Source organism: Mobula birostris, chromosome 1 (genome assembly GCF_030028105.1).
Source record: "Mobula birostris isolate sMobBir1 chromosome 1, sMobBir1.hap1, whole genome shotgun sequence".
Taxonomy (NCBI): Eukaryota; Metazoa; Chordata; class Chondrichthyes; order Myliobatiformes; family Myliobatidae; genus Mobula; species Mobula birostris.
This window is the reverse complement of record NC_092370.1, coordinates 109,910,746-109,938,179: the sequence shown is the minus strand read 5'-3', so window position 1 is coordinate 109,938,179 and position 27,434 is coordinate 109,910,746. Positions and strand designations below refer to the sequence as shown.

General features: G+C 40.5%; 1 protein-coding gene across 5 annotated transcripts; it reads right to left on the bottom strand.

Moving 5' to 3' along the window:
• Positions 1-2,499: 2,499 nt before the first annotated feature.
• On the bottom strand, positions 2,500-27,434 carry snap47 (synaptosome associated protein 47). Of its 5 annotated transcripts, XM_072260079.1 has the most exons (7): positions 26,314-27,433; positions 22,374-22,463; positions 20,092-20,646; positions 11,984-12,165; positions 11,669-11,782; positions 9,063-9,175; positions 2,500-3,950 (listed from the first exon to the last, which is right to left on the bottom strand). In XM_072260079.1, exons 3-7 carry the CDS (start codon positions 20,589-20,591, stop codon positions 3,804-3,806), a joined length of 1,056 nt encoding a protein of 351 aa, XP_072116180.1. In that variant the 5' UTR covers positions 20,592-20,646; positions 22,374-22,463; positions 26,314-27,433; the 3' UTR covers positions 2,500-3,803. The 5 variants fall into 5 exon arrangements, with proteins under 5 accessions (XP_072116180.1, XP_072116190.1, XP_072116159.1 ...); XM_072260089.1 differs by lacking the exon at positions 11,669-11,782 and having other exon boundaries at positions 26,314-27,434; XM_072260058.1 differs by having other exon boundaries at positions 11,669-12,165.

Genomic DNA, 27,434 nt, shown 5'->3' with positions numbered 1-27,434 from the left:
TCCAACACTGACAAAGGTCACTCTCATATTTTTTTTTGGGGGGGGGGGCAGACGAGATCACCAACAGTTGTATGAAACTGTTACTGCGCTTCACAGCAATGACCCAGCAACATCCAAAAACAGCAAGGCATGGGCAATATATGCCAATCTTATAAATAGGACAATTGGGGGGCAGGCGGGGGGAGAAATGAGCTTACATTCTGTGCGAGAAACAATCAACACCTATGGGACCAAGTTTGAGAGAGAATGTTTGGAGCTCGCAATGGGAGGGCTGAAGCCACCTTTGGGACTAACTAATAAATCTTTGAACTATTTCTGTGTTCTCGAGTCAGAGATGCAGTCAGTCACCTCCAGCTGTACCCTGTTGCTATAGAACCCAGAACATAACAGAGAAAAACTGTGTAAACACATGGGCAAGGGAGCTGTAATAAACACATTCAAAAACTTTCAAAGCAGCCTCTGTAATGTGGTTTGCAGATATATTTCAGTAATTAATATACAATGTAAACATGACATTGAGAAACTAGACTTTTGTACAGTAAATCAGAAATATAGCACAGAGATTTAATAATTCCTGTTTTCCTTTACAAACCCTTTCACTAAAGAGTCTGTAGACAATTACCCTGAAAGTGCTTGAAACTCTACTCCATCACTGTAATCAACTGTTGATCTTAAAGACCACACGAACTAAGGACATGTATAATTCCATTTTAAAATCAGTGCTATAATTTGCAGAATGACCCCATCTGGCAAGAATTCTACATCCTCCATCAGTCTGGTGGGGCTCTTTTCATGAGCATGGAGTACAAGTCAGGGGTATCCAAATTTTTATTTTGTGAGCTGCATAGCTGGCTCACAAGAATTTGAAATTAAAACACTGAACTAAAGGAAAATGCATAAAATCAATCTTTTTTAAGCTAACTGAAAGACTAATTTGTTTTTGTAATTAACAAAATCCAATATCCACTCAAGTTAGACTTGACGCAATTTACAGTACTGCCTCACATTGCAAGAGGACATACAACTACATAGCTGGAAAGCATAGGATTATGGACTGGTGAGCCATGGCCAGTTATCCAGGACTCGTAGACCCTGGAGAGTCCCAAGCCAGATAACTAGGTCTGTTGACAGGAGGTGTAACCAGATAGCAAGTGATGAAGCACAGGATCTTGTGGCCAAGTAACAAAGGATCAGTAACTGGATGCTTATAACTAAGGGCTGATACATTGGAAACACAAGCAGCTCGGGCAAGTTTATTTCCCATAAATGTAAATCCAAATTCTTTTGAGATTATTGACCATCTCTACACTTACAATAAGCGTTTCGGTCATTATCACTTGAAAAAGTTCTTCAACTTATCCCTTTGTATCATTTTCCCCAAACCCTAAATCTCTACTGTCTATTGTTTGTCCTATCATCTATTGAAGTACACCTAGAACTTAGGTTGAAAATATACACGTTATGTTTATATTTATTCTGCCTGTCTGTCTCTCTCACTTATTTACCTCATTTAAAAGCACAAGTGGCAAGGGCTTCATAATTACCTCTAGGTTCATCCCCAACTCCTCTCCTCACTTGTTTCTCCCCCTACAACTTGTGAGTAAGGTGGGGTCAGCAGATACAATTGATCCTCCTTCTGCACTTAACAGTCTGGTCATTAACATTTAAGAACAGGCTTGGCACGATGCTGTGTATGAGTATGCAGCAAATAGGTAAACAATCATATCAAATTTCAATTAGTTAAAGTGCTTCATTACATACAGAATTTCTCTGCTCGATTTGGAAGTATCCAAGAAATGGAAATAGGGGTCACTTCAGTGAACTCTCCCTATTGATATTACAGCAAACGTAGCCCAACACATATTCCATTGTTGGGGAATATGAACATTGCACAATTTTCTCACTTTTTATTGTGCATTATAATTCATATCAACAATGCAGTCAGTGGTTATGAAAGATTAAAATTATTCCAGAGTTTCTATAAAATATTGCATGCCAATGTATATGACTTTTAGTCTCCAAAATGGCTAGTTTCTACTGTGCAAAATATATATTTGTGATTTTATCAAGAACTGAGTGGTATATCAGTCTACTGATTCTGGGTTTTTTTTCTATCCTTGAAGCAAAGCTGCATGCATTTTCAGTGCTGACAATATACAAAAAGTTCTACTGAGGTTAATTATTATCAAAGGGAGAATATAGTAACTAACAGCGCTTTATATTGAAATATGAATATTATGCTTGCTTTGCTAAATCTTGTATGGATTCCAATCAAGTAAAAACTCCCTAAATTCATGCATCATCCTCTTAAATACATTTGCAGCTAACGAGCTGTAGAAATAGACAGGAATGCTAGAAGGATTACCAACTCACACGAAGAAAAAGCTCAGTAACTGGCCAAAATTCCAGTTAATCAGCATAAAAACATCCAAGCTAATTTTGAGAAATTGCTAGAATCAGAGGTTGATACAGCTTTGACACTAGTCATAAGAATACTAATTAAATACTACAATGTTTATTTAGCATATTGGCACCAAAACACTAGATACTTGGAGAGTCTTAATTCTTTTTTAATGCATTGGTTGATATACTCAATTCTTTATAAGTTGCTTTACTAGTACTGTTACCAATGACACTGCAGAATTGTAATCAGTACTTTGTCAACACTGTACAATCAGTAATTCTACTTTATTCTCCCCCACCCACAACAAGCAAAATACAAGTTCATAGAGTGCATGTCTTCAGACACTGTCCATTTATCAAAATCCCACTGACATTATGTTCTTAACTTTTGTATTACATTTTCAGTTAGCTATCGAGACTTCATCAAACTTACAGGTCTGGTTAGATTAACAGATTGAATTGTTGGTTTTTTGTTTGTGGAGAAAGGCAAGCTAGGCAGGGACTAATTACATCCACCAGTGTAGCCAAGATGGAATTCAACCAATGTGCCAGCTGATAAATCTTGCAAAAAATATGGCTTTAAAAACTGACCTAACAATATATTTAAGGTTCTTTCCCATTACATCTAAATCTCAAAGCTGGTTACCATCTTTCCCTCTCAAGTACACCTAATTATGCTCAAATCTTCCATCTTTCCTCCACTAAATGATAAATGTCCACGCTCCTGATCACTGATTTGTTACTGCCCTGATGATTCAGTCAAGCATGGCATGGCCTATGAGCCATTATTGGTACATTCTTTTGAAGTGTAGAGGGCGAGATAGACCAGGTAAAACCCAAGAAGAAAGCAACACCATGGCAGTACACTTAGAGCATTAAACTGCACGACATACCAACAGTCACGGAGTGTCAACTGTAAACTTGCATGCAGACAGGTAAGCTATCTCAAGGAACACTTCTGTTTATATTTTTAGGGAAAATAATCAGTCTTCATAATACTAAAAAGATAATTACAGCCATGATTCTAAACAAACTACATTTTGCAAATGACAGAACAGCATCTGTATTTGTAAATAGCAAGCTTTCGCATCGTTTTAGCTAGTCTTATAAAATGACTATTAAACTAACGAGCATTTTTCTGGCATCTCTTTGGATATTGATGTGTCAGTGGCGAGACCTCTTGAAGGCAAGACAGCAGAACATCACAGAGGCCACAGACTGTGGCAACAGTTTACATGAAATGTTAACAGTCCTGTGCCAGTTACAGTTGGAACATGCCTGTAGGAACTGGGTGAACACAGGTGCTACTCAGCACAGCACTGATCGCCATCCTGAAGCATTCTTTCCATATGTTGAAATTCTGATGGAGAGGGTCACAGTACCAGTTGGTCACTCAACTCCTACAAAAGTTTCCGTATTCGTCTGTGACTGGTGTTTATCCGGGATGTTGCTTGGTCTGTTGAAGAACCTATGACATCCAGCACTTCATTCTGGCGTTCCAGCTCAGCCTCTGTGTCCAGCGCGATACTCTTCAGCTTCCGTAGAACCTGAAATAAAAAAAGTCCTTCATTAGGTGCATTAACACATATGCACAGTATCACACTGGTATTGATGGTCCTTATTCATTCACCTCATAACATGCTACAGCTGAATCCTTATGTTGGTGTACTACATTTCAAGAGACTTTGTGAGACATGGCTGAAGGAGAAAAGAAATTAAAAGCACAAATGAGATTGGATGATAAGAGCAGAGGAGGAAAAGTAGACAGAAAGGTAGAGAAGATAATTCCAGAATATGGGACCTTTACATCTTGAAGCCAAGAAAATTTTCAGGAGAATAACGGGTGCAAGCCTGAGCATGGGCTTTATGGAAGTCAAATTCTGAAATGTATTAAAGATGGGACTTGGGTAAAGAATCTACAATGATTCTGGTTAATTGGGCCATTGGTTAATTGGGGCAGCTGCTTATTTGGGACACCTCTTAAAGGGAAAAAAAACTAATCAAGAAAATTTCCAGGATTCCCTTCATTTATTTGGGACACTATGCCGCTTAACTGGAGCAGGAGATTGTTGCTGAACAGATTCTAACTAGCATCACTCATGTGCACTTGTATGGCCATAGATGCAACACCGTGCTTTGAGCAAAGAATTTTTAAAAAACATCGATTGCATGTTTGTGTTCAAAAAGCAATTGTCACTGATAATGTAGTTGGCGACAATTAAACAGTAAGACAATTCAGAACTATTCACTCACTACAGTTTCAAGCATTCAGGCTTGAAGATACCAGAAACGGCTGGGAGTAAACAATGAAATGATAAGGCTACTCTCAGGGTGGAGAAGCAACACCTCATATTCTGTCTGGGTAGCCTCCAACCTGATAACCTGAACGTCTACTACTCCAGCTTCCGGTAACTTCTTCCCCCTTCTTCACTCTTCAATTCCCTCTTTTCTCCTCACCTGCCCCACGGTGCGCCTCCTTTCTCTTTCCCGTGATCCACTCTCCTCTCCTATCAGATTTCTTCTTTGCCAGCCCTTTGTCTTTTCCACTTCCCAGCTTCTTACATCATCCCCCCTCCCCCACCTACCTGGCTTAACCTATCACCTTCTAACTTGTCCTACTCCCCCTCCCCCACCTTCTTATTCTGGTTTCTTCCTCCTCCTTTTCTAATCCTGAAAGGTTTCATGCTGAAACGACAACTGTTTATTCATTCCTATAGATGCTGCCCGACTTGCTGAATTCCACTAGCCTCTTGTGTGTGTTGCTCTGGATTTCCAGTATTCTTGTGTTTAAACTTCTTAGTGGTTGAGATGTGATTTTCACTGGAGGAACTGAAAAGGGGGTTTATATATTTGATGTCTCTTTAAGCATCTACTGTAGATTTATCTTTAACTATAGAAGTGAAGAGGACCAGCTCAGCACCAAGATCTGGGCACACATATTAATTCCAAAAACATGACAATTTTTATAGTGCTTTTGTCACTTAGTAATGGGAAGAAATTCCTAAAAACCAGCTGAAATTTACAGCACTCCCGTAAGAGTTCAGTTTTCTCAGCAGGTCCACCAAAAGAATGCATTTGGAGCCCTCTAGTGTCTGGTTTTATCAATTTCCCCTCACATAAATTGATAAACCTAGAACTAAAATTAATAAAGTACACACAAAGAACATGATGGAAAATTAAAGCTGGAGAAAGAACAAACTAGCATTTTAATTCATCTTTTGAATCCACCCAAGAGGACTGTTTTTTTACTTAACGCTGTATATAATATCGTCATCACATTATCAGACAACCACCTGCAGCATCTAGACTTCGTTATTGACAATAGCTTTCAGTTATCAAACTCATCTGTGACCAGGGTCTCCAATAAAGATAACTGTCTATTCTATTAACACACATATATTTTGTCTGTATTCTCCCAACTACAATCCAGCTTTGAATCTGTAAACCAGGATTTGTTACACATGATCCCTGCATTCAAATCATTGATATACGTCATAAACAACTAAAACCAAGCATCAGAGCCTATAGCTACAAAAAAGCTACAACCTCCTAATCCAAAAATGAGCTAACAAGCAATCCAAAGCTACAGGAGAGAGGTATGAGATGAGTGGTGGTGGTAAGTTACATTCCTAGAAAATGATTTTCTGTAAAATGAAGCCATGCCATCTGTGCATGCAATCTACACGAGTTGGAAAAAAAAAACTGGATTTACATTTTATTCCCCATGACCACCCCCAATAATCACACGTGCTTGCGAGCAAGTGAATTCCTTGAGTGTGGATTTTATTTTTTTATCTCTGATATTTTGGTTATTGATTTATGAATTGTTAATCCAAATTTTTACTACCCAGATGGAGGCGGTCAGTGGTATTCCTGCTCTCCATTTTCTGTCCATTAACTAATCTTCAATCAACACTGGCATGTTAATGCAATTCTGAACCTTCTGATTCTATTTCATAAGCATGTGAGGTGTTACGGCATTCCAAGTACACCACGTCCATTGGGTATCATTTTACTCTACTGGTCACAACCTCAAAAAAACTAACAGATCTGTCAAATACGATTTTCCTTTCCCAAATCTGACTCAGCCCAATCTTAAAACGGTTTTAACTGCTCTGTTAATACATCCTCAATAGCAGATTCCAATATTTCCCTCGTTACTGACAGCTTGCTAACTAGTATTGTTTCCATTCTCTCTCTTTCAAGTTTATTGCCATGGGTATACATACTCAAGGTATAAATGCCACGAAAATCTGATTTTTGCAGCACACTACAAACCTAACAAACATAAATTATTCAAATAATTTCAGATTTTCATGGTTTATACCTTGAGTATCTATACCCATGACAATAAACTTGAAAGGAGGAAGAATGGAAACTAAACTAGTTAGCAAACTGTCAGTAATGAGGGAAATAGTGTGGTTACATTTACCATCTTTCAAACTGTGAGAACCAATCCACACTCAATGGAATTTTGCAAGGTGTTGGCATGGATGTTCATTAACTCCATACCCACCTCCTTCTGATTTCTTGGGACACAAATCAATAGGTTCTGAAGACTTACCAGTTACGCTACTCATTTCTCTTTTTTAAAAAAACGAATAAATGCTAATTTCATTTAGCTGCTCCATCATGCCAGACCTGACATTCTCCACTTTTGACCACAATGAAAAGGCTATAAAGTGATCTAAAATTCCTTTCTCCCCTCTGCTTTGTTAAATGGTGAAAAAAATGTCCTGTTTCAACACCTAACTAAATATAAAATCAGAACAGGAGCAATAGGTTACTCAGCTCCACAGCCTGTCCTACCATTAAATATGATCAAAGCTGACCTACTCCAGGAGCCATTGCCTCTTTGTGCCAGTTCCCCATAACCTTTCTTGATCTTTCAAACTAATCTAATTTATCTTGGAATATCCCAATAATCTAGTAAGAAGCTTCTTTACACAACAAACAGATAATAGCAAGTAGTGAGCACAAATACAGGTTTCCCCTGCATCCGAAAGTACAGCGTTCCTATGAAACAGTTCATGAGCCGGAATGTCGTAAAGCAAAGAAGCAACTACCATTTATTTATATGGGAAAATTTTGGGAGCATTCGCAGACCCAAAAATAACCTACCAAATCGTGCCAAATAACACACAAAACCTAAAATAACAGTAACATATAGTAAAAGCAGGAATGATATGATAAATACACAGCTTATATAAAGTAGAAATACTTTTCCACAATCATTGCCTGAACTGTTCTCTGTAGTGAAAATCTCACACAAGCGCCATCGGCAAAATCATACCAAATAACACGTAAAAATACACAGCCGATATAAAGTAGAAATAATGTATGTACAGTGTAGTATCACTTACCGAAATTGGGACAGCGTTGAGCACACTGATGATGGTGTGTTAGGCTGAGTCGGAGGTTGGGGTGGTGCAGTGGCCCCTACCCTCCGGGCAGCAACCCAATACATTGCCGCGAAGCAGGGGTCCAGCGGTAGCTGTGAGGCACACAGCACATCTTTAAGAAAAAAGCTGAAATAAACAAGCTAATTAATTATGTGCCAGGCGGTACCTAATTAATTAGCATGTTTATTTTGGCTTCTTTCTTAAAGATGTGCTGTGTGTCTCCCGGCTACCGCTGCATTCTCCGCGAATCGGTATCTGTCCGCGGCCTGGGTGTTGGGGTGGTGGGACACGGGGGTGTCACCTCATCATCGTCTGTTTCCATTAGAGCAAGCAGCTCATCTTCTTCTATCTCTGCCTGCCTCGATGTCGAAGGTCGAGGTTCGACATCTGCTGTGGCTGGCTTGCTTGACTGCTGAGCCTCGCGCATTTTTCTATCATACAGTTTTTTGTAAGCACTCAAACCATCCTGCAAATATCCCCTAAACCTACATACCCTTTCAAAATTAAAGTCGTACTTTATCATTACTCAATCCGTTTCGATTGTTATCCTTTCCTCTTCCAATTGCATCAGCTCTTCATCTATCAGTTCTTGGTCATGGGATGCCAAAACCTCTTTGACATCATCTTCATCCGCTTCCACAAGCCAAACTCACTTAGTCCTTACTTCATTCACCACGATCAAAATGCTTAATTATGTCTAGTTTTACACTAAGTGTAACACCCTTACGAGCTCTTTCAGGCTTTTCCAATACCTTAGAACTCATCTTGCAAACGGCTGCTCACAGGCATGTGTTTAAGCAATGCCGGCGAGAATGCAGTTCCGAACTCAGGGGAGAGCGGCTGCTTGGGGCGCGCGCTGCCTTTTATCGCGCACCTTTTCGTAACAGTGAAAACACCTTCTGTTAGCGAAAACAGAGTACTATTGTAGGTCTTTCGTAACAGTGAGGTTTCGTAAAGCGAACGTTCGAAAAGCGGGGCGACACCTGTAGTAGGCAGTCAAGTCAAACAGTCACACTTGAATTTTACTCTGTGCTTTCTGGATCACAGATCTTTATCTAGACACTTTCATGTCATCACTTTCTCACGTGAACTAAATGTAAAATTGTGAAACTTGGCACCATTACTACAATTTCTTAAAAAAATGTTATTCAAAGTGATTCAATAGGTACACAAATAATAACTAGGGTTAGTTTACAGGTCTCTCCATCTCATAGCATTAAATCTATTAACAGAAAAGATCTTGGGGAATGCACTTACCTGTCTCAGCTCTTGAACTTCAGCCTCTGAGACTGTCTGCTCACACACCTGTTGGGACATTTGTCCACCGCTTGCTGAAGCAGGATGCATTACCCTATCCAAGAAGCCAGTTGCTGGAGAAATAAAAGCAAATGGGTATTTAAAGATTTCAGAATCAACTTGGATTAGTGGTGCCTACCGGTGGTCATTTAGACACAAAAAATACAACCAATCCCATGAAACGGTGCAGTAAAAAGCAGAATTACCTGTTAGCACTGATTAATGTTGACAGAGAAAAGAAACTGAAAACAGTGATCAAAAAGTACATACAATTCACGTAAAAGCAAGTAATCTATAATGACAGGAAGAATATATTGTTTCATTCTGAATCACAATGCAAAACCTAGAGTACTGAAAAAAAATATAAAATTGATTAAAAGTATACAATAAGAATATTGCTTCAAAAGTTGTATTAAAATCCACTATATTGCTTAATGGCTGTGTGTGTGTGTCTGTTTCCCTTTCACACCCTGCCCATCAATGTTTGCTTCTACTTATAGCCAAAATGCCTCCATCATCACAAAGATCTTTATTCCTACTTTGTCTATTTATACAAACTTCTCCAAAATTCCCTTTTCACTCCAACTAGAACCACACAAACACCGCTCGTTAAGCACCTCCCCTCTTGACTTATTCCACTGCACCACAATTACAGAATAATTTCAGGTTATAGTTTATAAATTCTTACAGGCTTTCGTTCTTCAACCTCTAATGTACTGCATCTTCTGCTTTTCCCAGCATTATACATCAAGAAATGCAAGGAAAGGCTTTAGTGATGGATGCTAACTTCTTAAGGCACTACCGCTTGAAGATGTTCTCACTGGTGGGGACAATTATGCCAGTGATATATCTGAGTCAACAATCCTCTGCAGGGTCTTGTAATCCTGGGCAATGAAGCCTCCACACTAAGCTATGATGTAACCAGTCAGAATGCTCTCCATGGTACATCTATGGAAATTTGCAATTTTTTTGTCACACAACAAATCCCCTTAATCTCCTAATGGAGTAGAACTGCTAGCATACTTTCTTTATGATAATATCAATCTGTTGAGCCCAGGAACTTGAAGCTACTTATCCTTTCCACTGCTGTCCCCTTTGAGTCAGTCAGTCAGTCAATCAATGGGTGCCATCCCGAATCCGGGGTTGGTGGCTGTGCACCTCCATTTTCTTCCACCTTGCATCGGCACTGAGTACTGCCTCTCCTCCAGTTTGCTCTCGCTGGCCGCCTTGGCAACCCCTTTGAGTACTGGCGTCAAATTCCCTTCCCAAAGACTACAATTAATTCCATGGTCTTGCCAATGTTGAGTGTAGTGTTATTGTCATGAAACCACTCAAACATCTCATTCCTATACACCTAGTTGTCATCTGAGATTGTACCAACGGTGGTGTCATCTGCACACTTATAAATGCTATTTGAGCTGTACCTAGCCACACAGTCATAAGTATAGAGAGAGTACAGCAAGCAGTCTTGATTGTGCATTTGTTGATTATCAGCAAGGAGGAAAGTTACCACTGATCCAACTGACTGGGATCTATCAATGAGCCTAGGATCCAGTTGCAGAGAGAGGTAGAGAGGCCAAAGTATTTAAGTTTCTAATGACAAAAAAGTCAATTTCCAAAGTACACATATTTAAAGTAATTGGTAACGGCAGCAGAGGTAATAGGAAGAAACTTTCTTTGTAAACAGACAGCAACTTGGAATCCAGAAAGTGTTGACTAAATTTTGAGTAGTAATTTTCAAAAGATAATTGTATAAACATGGGAGAACAAAACAAAATTATAGAATTTTGGGAAGCAAACAGGGACGTGGATTATTTGGATAATCCTACAAACGGGGTGACAGAGATGATGTGCAGTACATTACCTATCTGTGCTACACCATTCAATGATTTAATGAATTTTTAATCAACAAAATTGCAGTTAGGAGCATTCATTAATGCCAACAAGAAAGCTCTTTGAGCCTGTGCATTAGTTTTCAATGAATGAGTCTTAAGATAAATAATATGGAGCCGGCTGATGGCGCAACGACATCGGCGCCGGACCCGGGAGCAGAGGTTCCCTGGTTCGAAACTAGTCAGGTCTGCTCCCGAGTACGCTTTCCATCCGTGCCAAGTTCAGTGTCGAGATTGCAACTCGACCTTATAAATTAAAGAGAAAATACTGCGAAAATGTCTGTGTGAGGAGTGGCATGCCACACACAGTCTCTCTCTCTCTCTCTGCGCCTTGTAAAAAGCCATGAAAAAAGACATCATCACGGACGCACGCACGGACACGCAGACACACACGCACAGACTCGCACGCACGCAGGCACACGCAAAAAAAGGTAAATAATATGAAAATTCAATGAATTACTTGTAGTCCAGATAATGATGGAAAAATGAAGCAAGACAGATCCAATTGATTACCCTGTGCACAAACAGTGGACAGCAATGAATACAAATTTCTTCAGCCTTTAAACATTCTTGTAAGTTGCATGCTTGACAATAATTTCACATTCAGCACTACTACTGTATTGTGTCATCCTAAATGCAGTAACAGTGGTATCTGAGAAATTTAATTTCCCATACCTGCATTCCATAAGGAGCTACCCATGCCAAGGTTCTCTGAAACAGAAGAGTCCTCTGGTCTGAAGAGTCCTAACAGGTCCTCTTTAAATTGCACTTTTTTGGCATATTGGATCTCTACAATGGAAATCACATCAGTCATCCTTGCAGACTGCAATGTAAACGAGATGTCAGGCTTCCCAATAAACCTCTGGCGCACAACGATCTCATAAGGATTCTGCACTTTAATATCATCAATATCCTCCCGCCAGTACTTGTGCACAAGCTGCTCATTTGTATCCTTAATTTCCAAACCTGAGCAAAGAACTGCGAGTGTACCCTGTTTTAGGTTGGCGTCTGGACCCTGGGAGTAAAGGATGGGGACTTTTAATATCAAGCCATCCTTTCCAAAAGCCTGTGAAGAAGGCAGAGATTCTGGCTTATCCTTCACTTCCTGCTGACTCTTTCGGAGGCGACTGCTGAAAGGCCACCACGGTGGAGACTCCAGCTCAGTTAATAGTCTAGCACACAAGAAATATATGTATTATTTCAAGTTAACAGAAATTCTGATACAGCAAGCCAACAGCTTCTTAAGTGTCAACTACAGAACTTAAGTTGGTTACTTTTAGGATGTTTATTAACTTAGTAGTAGTTTATACTATTGGACCAGAGTCGAATACAACATGCAAAATTGAATGAAATAAATCGGTGTTTGACAAAAATTAGTTCTGGGAAGTCATAGGTTTGCTGTAAATACAGAAATGTATAACTAATATCGTACAGGAAGAAAACCAATTTCGTGAACTGAGCCTACATGTTGCTCTAGTCTTAGTTCATCTGGTGAACTCCCTCAGAAATGAATAATTGCAGTGCTGACAACAATGAAATACAAAAGTAACAAGCTTCACAGTAACAAGAGTCAAGCAAAAGTACTTTTTATATTTGAATCATAAAGAGCAGAGATTTTAAAAATCTGATTAGCTTACATTTCAGATGGAAAGTCATCAATCTGAAATTTCTGGGCAAACAAGATATATACTATGCAACTGAGCTTGCAAAACATCACATTGAGGTAAAATGAAAAATAGAGGGCAAAAAAAGCTGCTCATATAAAAGATGAAAATATATTGCCCAAGGCAACACAAGTTTTATGCTTTATTTTCAAGATCCTTGTGGCCTTCAAATTTCCATCGCCATTACTTTATCAACGACATCTACAGAAACTTGAGTCTGTCATACCAGGTTTGTCAGCATTTGGCCTGCAGTTCCCTTCTGCACATTTTAAAACCACCCTGGGTTTTGGTATTGCTGGAATCATTGGATATACCAGTCTCAGTAACTTGCTACTCTATTTCAAACAGCAATCAAAAGTCAAATCAGACTGGTGGAATCTCAACTCTTGGCCCAATTGCTAGTGCCAATGAAATAAACACTGGTATGTTACCTTTGCTTCTGGAACTTCTCCACCATTTTAAAAAGCTTCATACCTTTTTTTCTATGCATGAAAATCTCATACAAACTTTTGAACCATGAGGAGCGCTACAAATGCATAATGACACTGAAGGAACCCTTAAACATTCACTTGAAGGGCTAAAGGTTTGTACAGACTCATTTTATAACTAGCATGGCAGTTGTGAAGTTTAAAAAAAAAAATAGCTTTAAGACAGGAGAGGGATGGGTTAGCATTGTCAATTTGATCCAACATTGGCTCAGCTGGAGAAGCCAGAGCAGTAGCAGACGGTTATCTCTCTCTGACTAGAGGCCTGTGATTAATGGTGTGCCACAAGGATCGCTGCTGTCTATTGTGGTAAACTGGATCAGCAAATTTGTGCGTGACACTGAAATTGGGTGCATGGTGGATCCCAAGGAAGGCTATCAAAGCTTGAAATGTGTTCTTGACCTGCTGGGAAAATGTACCAAAAAATGACAGTTGAAATTCAATGCAGAAAAATGTGAAGTGTTGTACTTTAGCAGGGCAAACCAGGGTAGGACTTACCCAGTGAATGGTAGGGCTCTGAGGTGTGCTGTAGATAGGAACTGAGAATACACATTCATAATTCCTTAAACATCGTATCATAGGTAGACAGGATAATAAAGAGAACACAAGAAATAGGAGCAGTAGGCCATCTGGCCCATGGAGTCTGCTCTGCCATTCAATAGGATCATGGCTGATCTAGCCATGGATTCATCTCCACCTACCTACCTCATAACCCTCAATTCCCCTACTATGCAAAAATCTATCCAATCGCATCTTAAATATATTTACTAAGGTAGCCTCCACTGTTTCATTGGGCAGAGAATTCCACAGATTCACCACCCTCTGGGAAAAGCAGTTCCTCTTCATCTCCATCCTAAATCTACTCCCTTAAGTCTTGAGGCTATGTCCGCTAGTCCTAGTCTCACCTATCAGTGGAAACAACTTTCCTGCCTCTACCTAATCTATCTCTTTCATGTTTATATATTTCTATAAGATCTCCTCTCATTCTTCTGAATCCCAGTGAGTACAGTTCCAGGCGACTCAATCTCTCCTCATAGTCTAACCCCCTCATCTCTGGAATTAACTTGGTGAATCTTCTTTGCACCACCTCCAAAGCCAGCGTATCCTTCAAGTAAGGAGACCAGAACTGCACGCAGTACTCCCGGTGCAGTCTCACCAGTACCCTATACAGTTGCAGCATAACCTCCCTGCTCTTAAATTTAATCCCTCTAGCAATGAAGGCCAACATCCCATTTGCCTTCTCGACAGCCTGCTGCACCTGCAAACCAACATTTTGTGATTCGTGCACAAGCACTCCCGTCCCTATGCACAACAGCATGCTGCAATTTTTTACCACTTAAGTAATAATCCGCTCTTCTATTTTTCCTTCCAAAGTGGATGACCTTGCAATTACCAATATTGCATTCCATCTGCCAGATCCTTCCCCACTCACTTAACCTATGTCAATCTCTCTGCAGATTCTCTGTAACTTCTGCACAATTTGCTTTTCTACTCAAATTAGTATCATCAGCAAATTTAGATACACTACACTGGGTCCCCTCTTCCATATCATTAATGCACATTGTGAACAGTGCAGGCCCAGCACCGACCCCTGCAGCACAACGCTCACCACTGACTGCCAGCCAGAGTAACACCCAAGTATCCCAACTCTCTGCTTTCTATTAGTTAACTAATCCTCTGTCCAAGCAAATACATCACCCCTAATTCTATGCATCCTTATCTTATGGATAAGTCTTTTATGCGGCACCTTATCGAACGCCTGGAAATCCAAGTAAATAACATCCATCTGATCCCTCTATTCACTGCGCTCGTTATATCCTCAAAGAACTCCAGTAAGTTTGTCAAACAGGACCTGCCTTGGTTAAATCTATGCTGCGTCTGCCAGATGGATGCATTTCTTTCCAGATGCCTCATTATTTCTTCTTTAATGATAGCTTCAAACATTTTCCCAACTACAGATGTTAAGCTAACTGGCCGATACCTACCTGCCTGCTTCCCACATCCTTTTTTTCTGAACAGTGGCATGACATTTGCCATCTTCCAATCAGTCAGAACTTGCCCAGTCCAGAGAACTTCGGTATAGAGAGCTCTTAGCGGATTGGCTTTTATAAATCGGGAGTACAGAAGTCAGGATGTTATGTTGAAGTTGTACAAGACATTGGTGAGGTTGCATTTAGAGTACTGTTTTCTCTTACCCATGTAAAAGATAACAATAAGCTTTAAAGAGCAACAAGAAAATGTACAAGATATTGCTGAGACTTGAGTAAGAGCGGAAGTTTGAATTGGTTAGTACTTCATTCCCTGGAGCATAGGAGATAAGGGGAGATCTTGTTGAAGTATATTAAAATTTCAAGGATATGGATAGGGTGAATGCATACAGGCTTTTTCACCTCAGGTTGGGTGAGACTATAAATAGAGGTCATAGGTTCAAGGTGAGGGGAAATTTCTTCACTCAGAGAGAGTGGTGCAAGTGGGGAACAAGCTGCTAGTGGAAGTGGTAGATGAGGGTTCAGATGTAATATTTAAGTTTGGATGGGAGAGGTTTGGAGGGATATGGCCCAAATGTGGGTAGATGAAACTAGGCAAAAGATCAGGTTGGCATGGACCAATGGGCCTTTTTTTATGCCATAGTACCTTTATGACTCTAGTCACAGTCCACAGTGCTGTGTCATTTGAGCATGTAGCAAGAAATGCATGTTTTAAAAAAAACTTTTCCAACATAAACGCTGTGAGAATGAATTATAATCTATATCTTACATTTTTGGGTACTGATTTCTGAATTATGCAAGGAAAATTTGTGACAACTATCTAAACACTAACCAACCTACAAAAGCACTGTTACCAAGTCCTCAACATTAATAAACAAAAGCTTAACTGGGACAGCCATAATGAGCATATGAAAATAACAGGTAGGTGATTGTCTCTCAAGCTTGCCCCACCACTCATTGAGACCATTACTAATAAGCCCAGTCCTTTCCCTCCACTGGAAACCTATTTCCTCAATGAGTTCTGTCTTTCCAACTCTCCAGGAAAGAAAATTCCAGAATCATACAGTGTGGAAAAAGACCATTTGGCCCTACTCTCCCACACTGACCTGCGGACACTACTCCCTGTTGGTTCTTGAACAACAAACCTTCTCTGTCGAAGAATCCAGTGTATAGTCTTTCCAAAGATGTAGTACTCTCTATGGGTGGCTGCTACATACCACTGCTTTATATGATCTGCCCATAATCTTGTAACCACTGTGTATGGTTTCAGCCCCTTTGCCAAAAGAAGCAAATACATCTCATGGATTCCAAGTGTGAGGGGTGGACTAATGAGGAGAACTTGTACGAAATAATTCTACAAAAATATATAGGAAAAAGTAAATGCTGAAGCCACTTCCCTAGCTCAAAATTCAATCTCAGGACAGGGTTGGCCATTTAGTACTTAGATGAGCAAGAATGATTTCCATTCAGTAAATTCTCTCCTCAAAGAGGCATGTGCTTTTTTTTCTGTTTTGTTTTCCAGAATGCTGGCCTTGCTAGCCTTTATTATCTAGCCCCAGGTGCTTTCAAGATGGTGGTGGTGAGTGAACTACTGCAGTACTGCATGCGAGGCTTTCCTTTACAATTATTTTTGGAAGGAAATTTCCCAACTTACATCTAGTGATGAAACAGTGACGTATATCGAAGCTACGATAATGTGCGAATTGGAAGGGATTCAACAGCAGTAATGAAAGTGTTGAAGCAGTGAAATAGAATGATTAACCATCTTCCTTTGTACAGTGTGACTCCTGCTTTTGGAGTGTTTTTCCTTTAATACCCACTGACTTCAGTTTTACTCGGCATACAGAATGCTGCATACTGCCTTGATGTCAAAATCAGAAAACTCAATAGTGAGTTGAAAATGTAACTCGGTAGTGTACATTTGGACCAAGGCTATTAGGATGTCTTCGTGATAACAGAGCACACTAAAAACACTACCAATAATACCTTCCATTGCTGATTATTGATAGCGATTTACTAAATGGTAATTAACTAAATTGGATTTGTCCTGCTTTATGTATAGAGCACAGAGCTGGACAACTTTCAACACTGTCAGACAGATACCCATATTGTTATTATATTAGATCAGCTTAGTCAGAGACAAAGTTCAATTCTTTGCTATAATAGCTAGAATTAGCCTTTACTATACTCAGTTGTTTCTAGAGTAAATGGAATTGTCTGAAGTCTCATTTCTGTGACAGCGTGAATCATAGCAGGAGGAAGCTGGCACTTCTGCCAAACATGGTAGTTAATCAGTCCGCCTTGTAAAAGGACGTGTGGTGGAAGGGATGCTTCGTTTGGAAGTATTTTGAACTAAGGAATATTGCTTAAAATTTGGATGGCCATTTAAAGAATATTTTTCCTCTGCAGGTGCAAGTCTTTGGAATTCCTCCTCAAAGGGCCACACAAGCAGGTCATTGAATATATTAAGATCAGGGTAGATGGGTACTTGATAAGTGAGAGAATAAGAGGCAAGCAGAAACTTGGAACTGAGGTTACAATCAGATCAGCTATCTTCTTGATAAATGACAGAGCAAGCTTTATTCATATTGGAACCTCATTTAGCTATACTTGGTGCTTCTTTAAACATGCTCTCTTCTATATACCTTATTGAAGCAGGGTTGATCTTCAAGCTTGAATAGAGTAACCAAGTAAGGGACATACCAGACCATAGGCAAGGCTAGCAACCTTTACCCATTCTCAACTTCCCTTGAGAAGTTCTGAACCACTGCAGTCCTTCTGGGGAGGTTCTCACAGTGCTATTGGGCAAGGAGCTCCAGTACTTAGACACAGAAACCACAAGGGAGTGGTGATATTTCCAAATCAGGGAGAGATGTAAATTGGAGGGAACCCCATAAGTGATGCTGTCCCCATTTACTTACTACACTTATCCTGTGATGGTAGAAATCACAGATTTAAAATGAATGCAGTGGGCTTTATATATTGTATTCACATTGTGCCAGTGTTGGCATGAATGATGTGGTACACATCAAGTTGATTGCTTTGTGCTCAGTTGCGTTCAGCCTCAAGTTGTTGGAACTGACCTCAATTGGAAAGTAATCCATCTCACTTTCCACAAGTTTTCAGATAATGGAAAAGCTTTGGAATTTCAGACAAATTGCTTTCTGCAGGCTACTCAGTTTTTGTCTTGCTCCTTTTATGGTTCATCCAGTTAAGCTTTTGATAAATGATGGCACCATTACATTGATAAGGATTCCCATCTTCAGAGGAATAGTAATCTAATAGTCACTGTTAAAGTTCATACACAAAAAGGCAACAACCAGTTGACAAAGTGCTGTCTCCAAAAAGTGAACAGATGCTTTAACATTGCCATCAAATTCTGCTCGTGGCAGCTTCACACAATTAAAATGATTAAAATGTGAGACACCCAATTGAAGCGCCTAGATGACTAAAACAAATGGGTGTTTGTGCTTTAATCCATACAGCTGCTCTTACATGCTCCCTGGTGATTTCCAGTCACTGGGGAATTCTGATTAGCCATATCCAGTCCCTATAAAATGGAGGAATTACTAGTTCAGAAACCGCCCTGCAGGGCTTCTGTTGCAAATTAAAATATATGAAAAATATCATGCTCATTGGCAAAATGCATTTCGAATGTAACCATTAGCCAAGCAGTGACAGTATCCAATCCCTTAGGACTTCATTTCTTGGAATGTGGAAGATGAGTGGAGATTTGATGGAGGGTATAGATAGGGTAAACGCAACAAGGCTTCTCCCCCCCCCCCCCAAATGGGTGGGACTACAACCAAAGGTCATGGGTTAAGGGTGAAAGGCGCAAAGCTTAAGGGAAACACTAGGTGAAACTTTTTCACTCAAAGGGCTGTGAGTGTGGAATGATCTGCTGCCACAAGCTGTGCATGCAAGCTTGATTTCAATGGTTAAGAGAAGTTTGGATAAGTATATGGATGGTAGGGGTATGAAGGGTTATGGTCCTGGTACAGGATGATGGGAGTAGGCAGCTTAAATGGTTTGGCATGGACTAGATGGACCAAAAGGCCTGTTTCTCGTCTGTACTTTTCTATGACTTATCTAGCACTGTGAAACAAACCTGAATTTCCTCATCCAAACAGGCATAACTCCAAAATACTAGGTCTTCCATTCAAATATAAACATTGATTACATTACACATGTATTGAGTTGCACAGAAGCAGGTGTACAGCAAGCTGTTTCTTTGTAACCCCATGTGCATTCTTCAGGTACAAGAGTGCTTAGAAAAAAAAACACACTACTCATACAATGCCAGACAACAACTTGTATTGATGTAGTACCACCGATGTGAAAAAAAGAGCCAAAGTTGTTTCTCAGAATATACATGAAGAACACTGAAGCAAATGAGATGAGCAAGCAAGTTTTAGGGAGTATTTTAAAGAAGGAATTGATGTTGAATCAGAGAAATAGAAAAGGAACTCAAGAGCACATGGTCCAGTTGGTCAGATTCCTATCATAGAGCAGAATGAGAGACTTGCAAGGTTAGAGCCGTAACTTCTTGGTGAATTGTATTTTACAGAGATAAGGTGTCACAATTAATAAGGAGGATTCAGAATACAATTGCAAGTTGTACAAGACTGGAATTAGTTTGGATGCAAGTTTCATTTTCCTTGTAAGGAATAGATGCAATGCAAAAGGGTTTAATAGTTGGTGACCCAAAGTAGATTTTATTTTTAGGAAAAGTTTGGAGAAGGGATCTTTCCGTCATTTTAATGTGCATTTACAGATTTTAGAAATCAACTCAAGGACACGCACACACGTGGAACAAAGCTGTTTCCTTTAATTAACCACATCTTTTGGGGCATAAACTACTGCATCCCTGGCCTCCTTTTTTGTGACTTACACTGACATACATCTTAAACTCAAATCTCACCATCCCCACACACACGCAATGAACAAAATGGCCAGAATACCTGTTTGCTACATCCAAGTCTGACTCGATCTTGTCCAGCCCCTTCATGATGCGATCAAATTGTTCACCCTGATGATGCAGCACTTTGGCTGTGTCTCCCAAGCGTTGCTGAGAACTGGACGCCAGGTTGATCAACTCCCTGCCCTTTGACATGGGCCTGGTGTCAGCCTCCATCTCTTCTCCTTCTGACGAGAGCAGCTGTGCACGCCAGAAATGCTCAAGAACATTGAACACCACCGTTCGGTTGGGTTGAAGTGAACTAAACCAGTGCTTCTCACCATCACCCACCAGCACAGTTAGCGAGCTAAATATGAAGCTGGATGTTTCCTTTTTGATGCCAGTGATGCTAGAGAGTTTGAAGCTGATCAGAGTGACCCTTTCTTTGTCAGATGTGAAAGCCAACTGGTATGGTGTGAGTGAGAGCTTCCCATAAACCCATCGCTTCTCACTCTGTAGATAGTAGGAACCAGGCCACGAATGGATGCACAAGTCTCTGTTCATTACAGTAGCTGCTGCCCCTTCTAGAGAGGTCGTACATCAATATATGCAAGAAAATCTAGAGAATCAAAAAAAAGTAGGGAATGAAATTTGCTTGGCATTTAGAAGAAACCATAGATCAGCTTAAAAGGCCAAATAAGCATTCTTGCTTTCTTTTAAAAAAAAAATTCTGAATTTCTGGTATCTGGCAATTTCTTCTCAAGTACAAGAACAACCTACAAAAATATTAAGCCTTTCATGGAATTCAGAATTTGCATCACAAAGAGACATCAGCAAAACCTGCATCATACATTGCCTTGAAAAAGTATTCATCTCTCACAACTATTTTCACATTTTACTGTCTCATTTTCTAAAGTTACAATATATTGAAGCAGGATTTTTCAGCTAATCTACAAAACATTGGGTGTGTCAAATCAAAAGAAAATTCCAAAACCTGTCAACAATTTATTAAAAATTAAAAACCAAAATTGAGAGACTGAAAAAGTATTCATTCCCTTTGTAATTAGTACGCTTGCTTTCCTCAGGTGCAATACTGTATATTACCTTACCAACTCACCCAATTTGTTAATGTAAAAAACTGGGAAGATCACCTAAATAAATAACCCTATCTCTGCAAGGTCCAACAGTATGGTAGATTTTCAACAAACCAAATCAAAATGAAGACAAAAAACATTCAAGGCAAGCTAGAGAAAGACGAATCTGAGGAAGGGTACAAGTGCAAAGGCACTGAACTTTCCTGAGTTCAGTGCAAATCCATCCTGGAAAAAAATATGAAACCACAGCCACACTGCCCAAGTCAGGCCAGCCCTCTACTCTTAGTAGTCACAGAAGAATGGCATTTGTAAGAGCGGCTACCGTGATGCCAACAGTCACTGAGCATGCTGCAGAAGTTAACGGCTACAATGGCTCCACAATCTCCAAGGACTTGCACAAAAAGGGTATTTATGGAAAAGTGGCAAGGAAGAAGCCCTGGCTTTAAAAAAAAATCATATCTTTGCCTGTAAAGACTTTGCAAAGCATCACTTAGAAGGTACTGTAAAGGTGTGGAATATAGTCTGAGGTCATCAGACTAAAGTCGGACTTTTTGACAACACTAAGTGGTACATGTGGCACAAATCTAATACTGCACATCCACCAGGTAACACCATCCCTATTGTAAAATATGGTGGAGGCAGCATCATACTGGGGGGATGCCTTTCAGCAGCAGAGACTTGAAATCTGGTCAGAATTGATGAATGCTACCAAAAACAGAGATATCCTGGATAAAACCCTGCAACCCTTTGTCAGAAAGCTTAATCTGGGGAGAAAGTTCATCTTTCGGCAGGATAACAACACAAAGCACACAGCCAGAGCAAACATGAAGTGGCTTCAAAAGAAGATTGATGTCCTTGAGTGGCCCAATCAGAGTCTGGGCCTTAACCCAATCAAACATCTCCGACAAGACTTCAAGATTGTTGTCCACCAGCACTCCGCAACTAACCCGGCACAACTTGAGCAATTTTACAAAGAAGAATCGGTAAATCTTGCTCCTACATTGTGCAAAGCTAATAGAGACTTATTCAAAAAGACTACTCGCTGCAATAATTGTGAGAGGTGATTCAACTCAGTACCGAGCAAAGGAGGATGAATACTTTTGAACTGCTGACATTTAATTTTTTGGATTTTTAGTTTATAATGCTTTACAATTTTCCCCAGTCTTTTGGGGGTTCTACTGTGGAAAAAGAGGAACATGTGATTCACATAAAAATTTGCAGTTAAATTGATCAAAATTCCTGATTGTAATACCTTATGTGAACAAAGGGTCGGGGGATGAATCCTTTTACAAGGCACTGTACCAACCCGACTGATCTTTCTCTGGCAAAAATTCACAAGGCTCTGGAAAACAGTAAAACAAGACTTTTTAAAATTGCACAACAACTATCCTCACCCATTCCCCAAATCCAACAAATCCCTAAACAAACAAATTTAAATAGTATAAATATTGATACAATTTACTTCAATGGTCACATTTACTGTACCAAAATTTCCTCAGTGGCTTGACTTTTCATGTTTCGAAAGGGTCCATTAAGTCACCAAGTCCCTTCTAGAATAATTGGATGTGTGTTGAACTTGAACAGTTGCTCATAGCTTAAGTTTCCTGAACTTTCTAATTATCGTTCTCTGCTGGCTGCCACCATCAGACAGGAGGTACAAAAGCCTTAGATCCCACACAGATTCAGGAACAGTTACAGCCATTAGCCAACTGAATCAGTGAGGATAATTTCACTCACCACATCTCTGAACTGATTCTATGACCTACAGACTCATTTTCAACGACAGTTTACAACTTATGTTCTCAGTATTACTTGCAGTCTATCTTCTTTTTCATGTTGATTGGTCATCAGCCCTTGTTTTATGAATAGTTTGTTTGCAAATTCAACTGTATTTCTTTATTTTTTCCAGTACAGGCCTGCAAGATAATAAATCTCAAAGAAGTACATAATCACTGAGTCGTGGCTGAAAGGCGGCCATAGTTGGGAGCTTAACATCGAAAGATGTACTTTGTATTGAAAGGGCAGACTGGAAGGCATAGGCAATGATGTGGCTCTATGGTAAGAGATGGAGTTACATCTTTAGAAAGTGGTGACAGGGTCAGAGGATGTTGAATCTTTGTGGGTAGAGTCAAGAAACTGTAAGGGTTTAAAAAAAAACCATTATAGGAATCATATATAGTCCTCCAAATAGTATCCAAGATGTGAGGTTGAAATTATAAAGGGAGTTGGAAAAGGCATGCAATAAGGGTAATGTCACAATTGTAATGAGGGACTTCAATATGCAAGGGAGTCAGGAAAAATCAGGTGGGTGTCAGATCACAAGAGAGGGAATTTGTTGAATGCCTACAAGATGGCTTTTTAGAGCAGCCTGTGCTTGAGCCTACTACGGAAAAGGCTTTCTTAGACTGGGCGTTGTGTAATAACCCAGATCCTATTAGGGAGCTTAATGTACAGGAACCCTTAGGAGACAGTAATCATATTATGTCTGAATTCATACTGCAATTTGAGGGGGAGAAGCACAAGTCACATGTATTAGTTTCACAATGGAATAAAAGGAATTATAGAGGCATGAGAGAGAAGCTCACCCAGGTGGATCAGAGGAGGACACTGGTGGGGATGACAGCAGAGCAGAGATGGCTGAAGTTTCTGGGAATAGTTCACAAGGCACAGGATACATATGTCCCACAGAAATAGTTGTTCTCAAACAGCAGGGGAAGCCAACCATGGCTGACAAGGGAAGTTAAGAACTGCATAAAAGCCAAGGAAAGGGCATATAAGGTAGCAAAAGTGAGTGGTCAGTTGAATGATTTGGAAGCTTTTAAAATCCAACGAAAGGCAAGAAAAAAGTCTATAAGGGAAAGGATGAAATATGAGTGCAAACTAGCCAACAATATAAAGCAGGATACTGTACTATAAGCTTTTCAGTTATATGAAGAGTAGAAAGGAGGTGAGAGTTGATACCGAACCACTGAAAAAATGATACTGGTAAGGTAATAATGGGAGACAAAAGAAATGGCAGATGAACTTAATGGGCACTTGGCATCAGTCTTCACTGTGGAAGACACTAGAAGTGTGCTAGAGGTCCGTGACTGTCAGGGAGCAAGAGCGAGTGCCATTGCCAAAGGAAAAAGTGCTCAGCAAACTCAAAAGTCTTAAGGTGGGTATGTCACCTGGACCAGATGGACTACGTCCCAGAGTCCTGAGAGAGGTTGCTGAAGAGATAATGGATGCATTGGTCATGACCTTTCAAAAATCACTTGATTCTGGCATGCTCCTTGAGAACTGGAAGATTGCAGATGTTACGCCACTCTCCAAGAAGTGAGGAAGGCAAAAGAAAGGAAATAATAGGCCAGCTAGCCTAACCTCAGTGGCTAGGGACGCATTGGAGTGTATCACTAAGCATGAGGTTTCGAGATACTTGGAGACCAATGATTAAGTCGTCAGCATGCTATCTGTAAAGGGAAGTTTTGCCTGAGAAATCTGTTACAAGTTCTTCAAGGAAGTAACAAGCAGGATGGACAAAGGAGAGGCAATGGATGGCATTTACTTAGATTTTCAGCAGGCATTCAATAAGGTGCCACACATGAGGCTGCTTAACAAGAGCGTTACAGAAAAGATACTAGCATGGATAGAGGAATGGTTAACAGGCAGGACACAGCAAGTGGGAATAAAAGGGGCTTTTTCTGGTTGGCTGCCAGAAGCTAGTGGTGTTCCTCAGGGGACAGTTTTGAGACTGCTACTTTTCACATTGTTTGTCAATGATTTGGATGATGGAATTGATGGCTTCGTGGCAAAGTTTTCTTGTGATATGAAGATAGATGGAGGGGTAGGTATTGTTGAGGAAGCAATGTGATTGCAGCAAGACTTAGGCAAATTGGAAGAATGGGCAAAAAAGTGGCCTATAGAATGCAGTGTTGGGAAATGTATGATGATGCATTTTGGTAAAAGGAACAATAGTACAGACTCTTACCTAAATGGGGAGAAGGTTCAAACATCAGAGATGCAGAGGGACTTAGCAGTCCTTGTGCAAGACCCCCAGAATGTTAAGTTACAGGTTGAGTCTGTGGTAAAGGTGGCAAATGCAAAGTTGGCATTTATTTCAAGGGGAATAGAATACAAAAGCAAGGAGATAACGCTGAGGCTTTATAAGACACTTGTCAGGCTGCACTTGGAGTATTGTCAACAGTTTTGGGCCCCTTATCTCAGAAAGGATGTGTTGACATTGAACAGAGTCCAGAAAAGGCTCACAAGTATGGTTCCAGAATGAAGGAGTTAACATACAAGGAGTGTTTGGCAGCCCTGTACTCATAGGAATTTAGAAGAATTTGGGAGGGGGGGAGAGAGGGGGGGAGAGAGGGGGGGAGAGAGGGGGGGAGAGAGGGGGGGAGAGAGGGGGGGAGAGAGGGGGGGAGAGAGGGGGGGAGAGAGGGGGGGAGAGAGGGGGGGAGAGAGGGGGGGAGAGAGGGGGGGAGAGAGGGGGGGAGAGAAAAAAAATTAAAACCTACTGAATGCTGAAAGGACTAGATAAGGTAGATGCAGAGAGGATGTTTCCCATGGTGAGGGTATCCAGAAGTAGAAGGCACAGTCTCAGAATTGAGGAGCGACCTTTCAGAACAGAGACAAGGAGGAATTTTTTTCATCAAAGTGTGGTGAATCTATGGAAAGCTCTACCACAGACTGTGGTGGAGGCCAATTCCGTGGGTATACTTAAGGCAGAAGTTGTTAGTTTCCTGATCAGTCAGGGCATCAAAGGATAGGGCGAGAAGGCAGGTGTATGGGGTTGAGTGGGATCTGGGATCAGCGATCAGCCATGATGGAATGCTGGAGCAGGCTTGATGGGCTGAATGGTCTAATTCTGCTCCTCTATCATATGGTCCGGCATATACATACTTCGATAATAAATTTACTTGAACATTACACATACACACTTTAACAGTAAAATTTTATGATTAAGCACCTTCATACTTTGGGGAAATATTGTATATTCAAAACAATTAAAATAGATATATTACATGATCTAGCATCAATGCATTTGAAAGTTATTTTCATCTAGTAACATTTTCTCTCTACCAACCAAACTCTAATCATCTCCCCAAAACCTGAATCTCTGAAATATATGTAGTGCAAACACAAAACATACTAAATCATCTTAGCATAATTTCTGAATCAAGATTATTTGCCCCACTGCTTACCTCTGCATCCCTTCCCTTTGCGGTAGTGCGGAATATCCTCTATTTGTTTCAATAGTTTTTCGCGTTTTAATTCGGAAATTTCCCTTTGTATCAATGAGTTATTAAGCTCAGAATTTATTCCTTAAAATCTCTCATTCTCATTACGCATTCTATCTGCATAACAATCTTCGCCGTTCTATAACTCAGTACTTCCCATTATCAAACTGCTTGCTTACCTCCGTGCATTCTTTTGCTGAAGTTCCTATTCCTGCCCCCAGTTCAGTCACCTTTCTATATTACCTTACAAGATTATATTCTTTACAACCTTTTCTTGATGTCTGATTTTTTTAAAACTTTCCGGTTCTATTCGGTCTATTCCTTGCTGGCTGTTCCGTGAGGTTCGCTTTACCTTCTCTGGTTCCTATGCAACCCAATCACCAGCCTCCCTGCGATCTGTGCTTGTCAACCTATTCCATTTTATTCCCTTCAGCTTCTTCGTTATAGCCTTTACTCCGACATACTGTCTGCAGGATTCACTTCTGAGTGTTTTCCAGTGCAAGATTTCTTCCAGGATATTCCTATGGTCCCTGCGGGTTTATCTCAGAATAATTCCTTCAATTGGGCTTCATCAAGACACTTATTTCAATTGGGTAATAATTGTTCAAACATTTTAAGAACTGCTCCTAGAAATTCTCTTCACGAGTCTCTAGGGGCCGTTTTCTTCTCAGTCCCCCAACTCTCCTGCCCCTTCAAAACGCCTCAGCCGCGGCCAAAACATTACCCGTTCCCCCTGTCTCTCGTACCAGGCTCAAACCCTTCCTTTCCCCGAGGTTGAAAACGGACAGCTTTCCGCCGCCGAACCCAAACCGTGTCTGCCCACCTGAGAGCGCTCACTGACCATCGCAGGCACTACCCCATCGTATCAGTTCCTATTTCTCCCACAAGCACCGCCCCTTGCTCAGCAACCACATCCACATGTCCGGTCCGGTCCGGCCCGGCCGAGGCTCCAGCAACACCCCTCCCATCGGCCTGTCAATCATTCACATACCCATACGTCATTCTCTTTCTTCCCGTCCTCGTCAATGACGACAAGCCCCGCCCATATGGCATATCTATCTTTCACCTGAATCGGTCAGTCATTC

Coding starts and splice junctions, on each gene's coding strand:
- snap47 (XM_072260058.1), bottom strand. CDS start 20,591: ATGAACAGAGACTTGTGCATCCATTCGTGGCCTGGTTCCTACTATCTA. Junction 9,176..11,668: donor TAGCTCCTTATGGAATGCAG/GTATGGGAAATT, acceptor TTATTTCTCCAG/CAACTGGCTTCTTGGATAGG. Junction 3,951..9,062: donor AAGTTCAAGAGCTGAGACAG/GTAAGTGCATTC, acceptor TTTTTATTTCAG/GTTCTACGGAAGCTGAAGAG.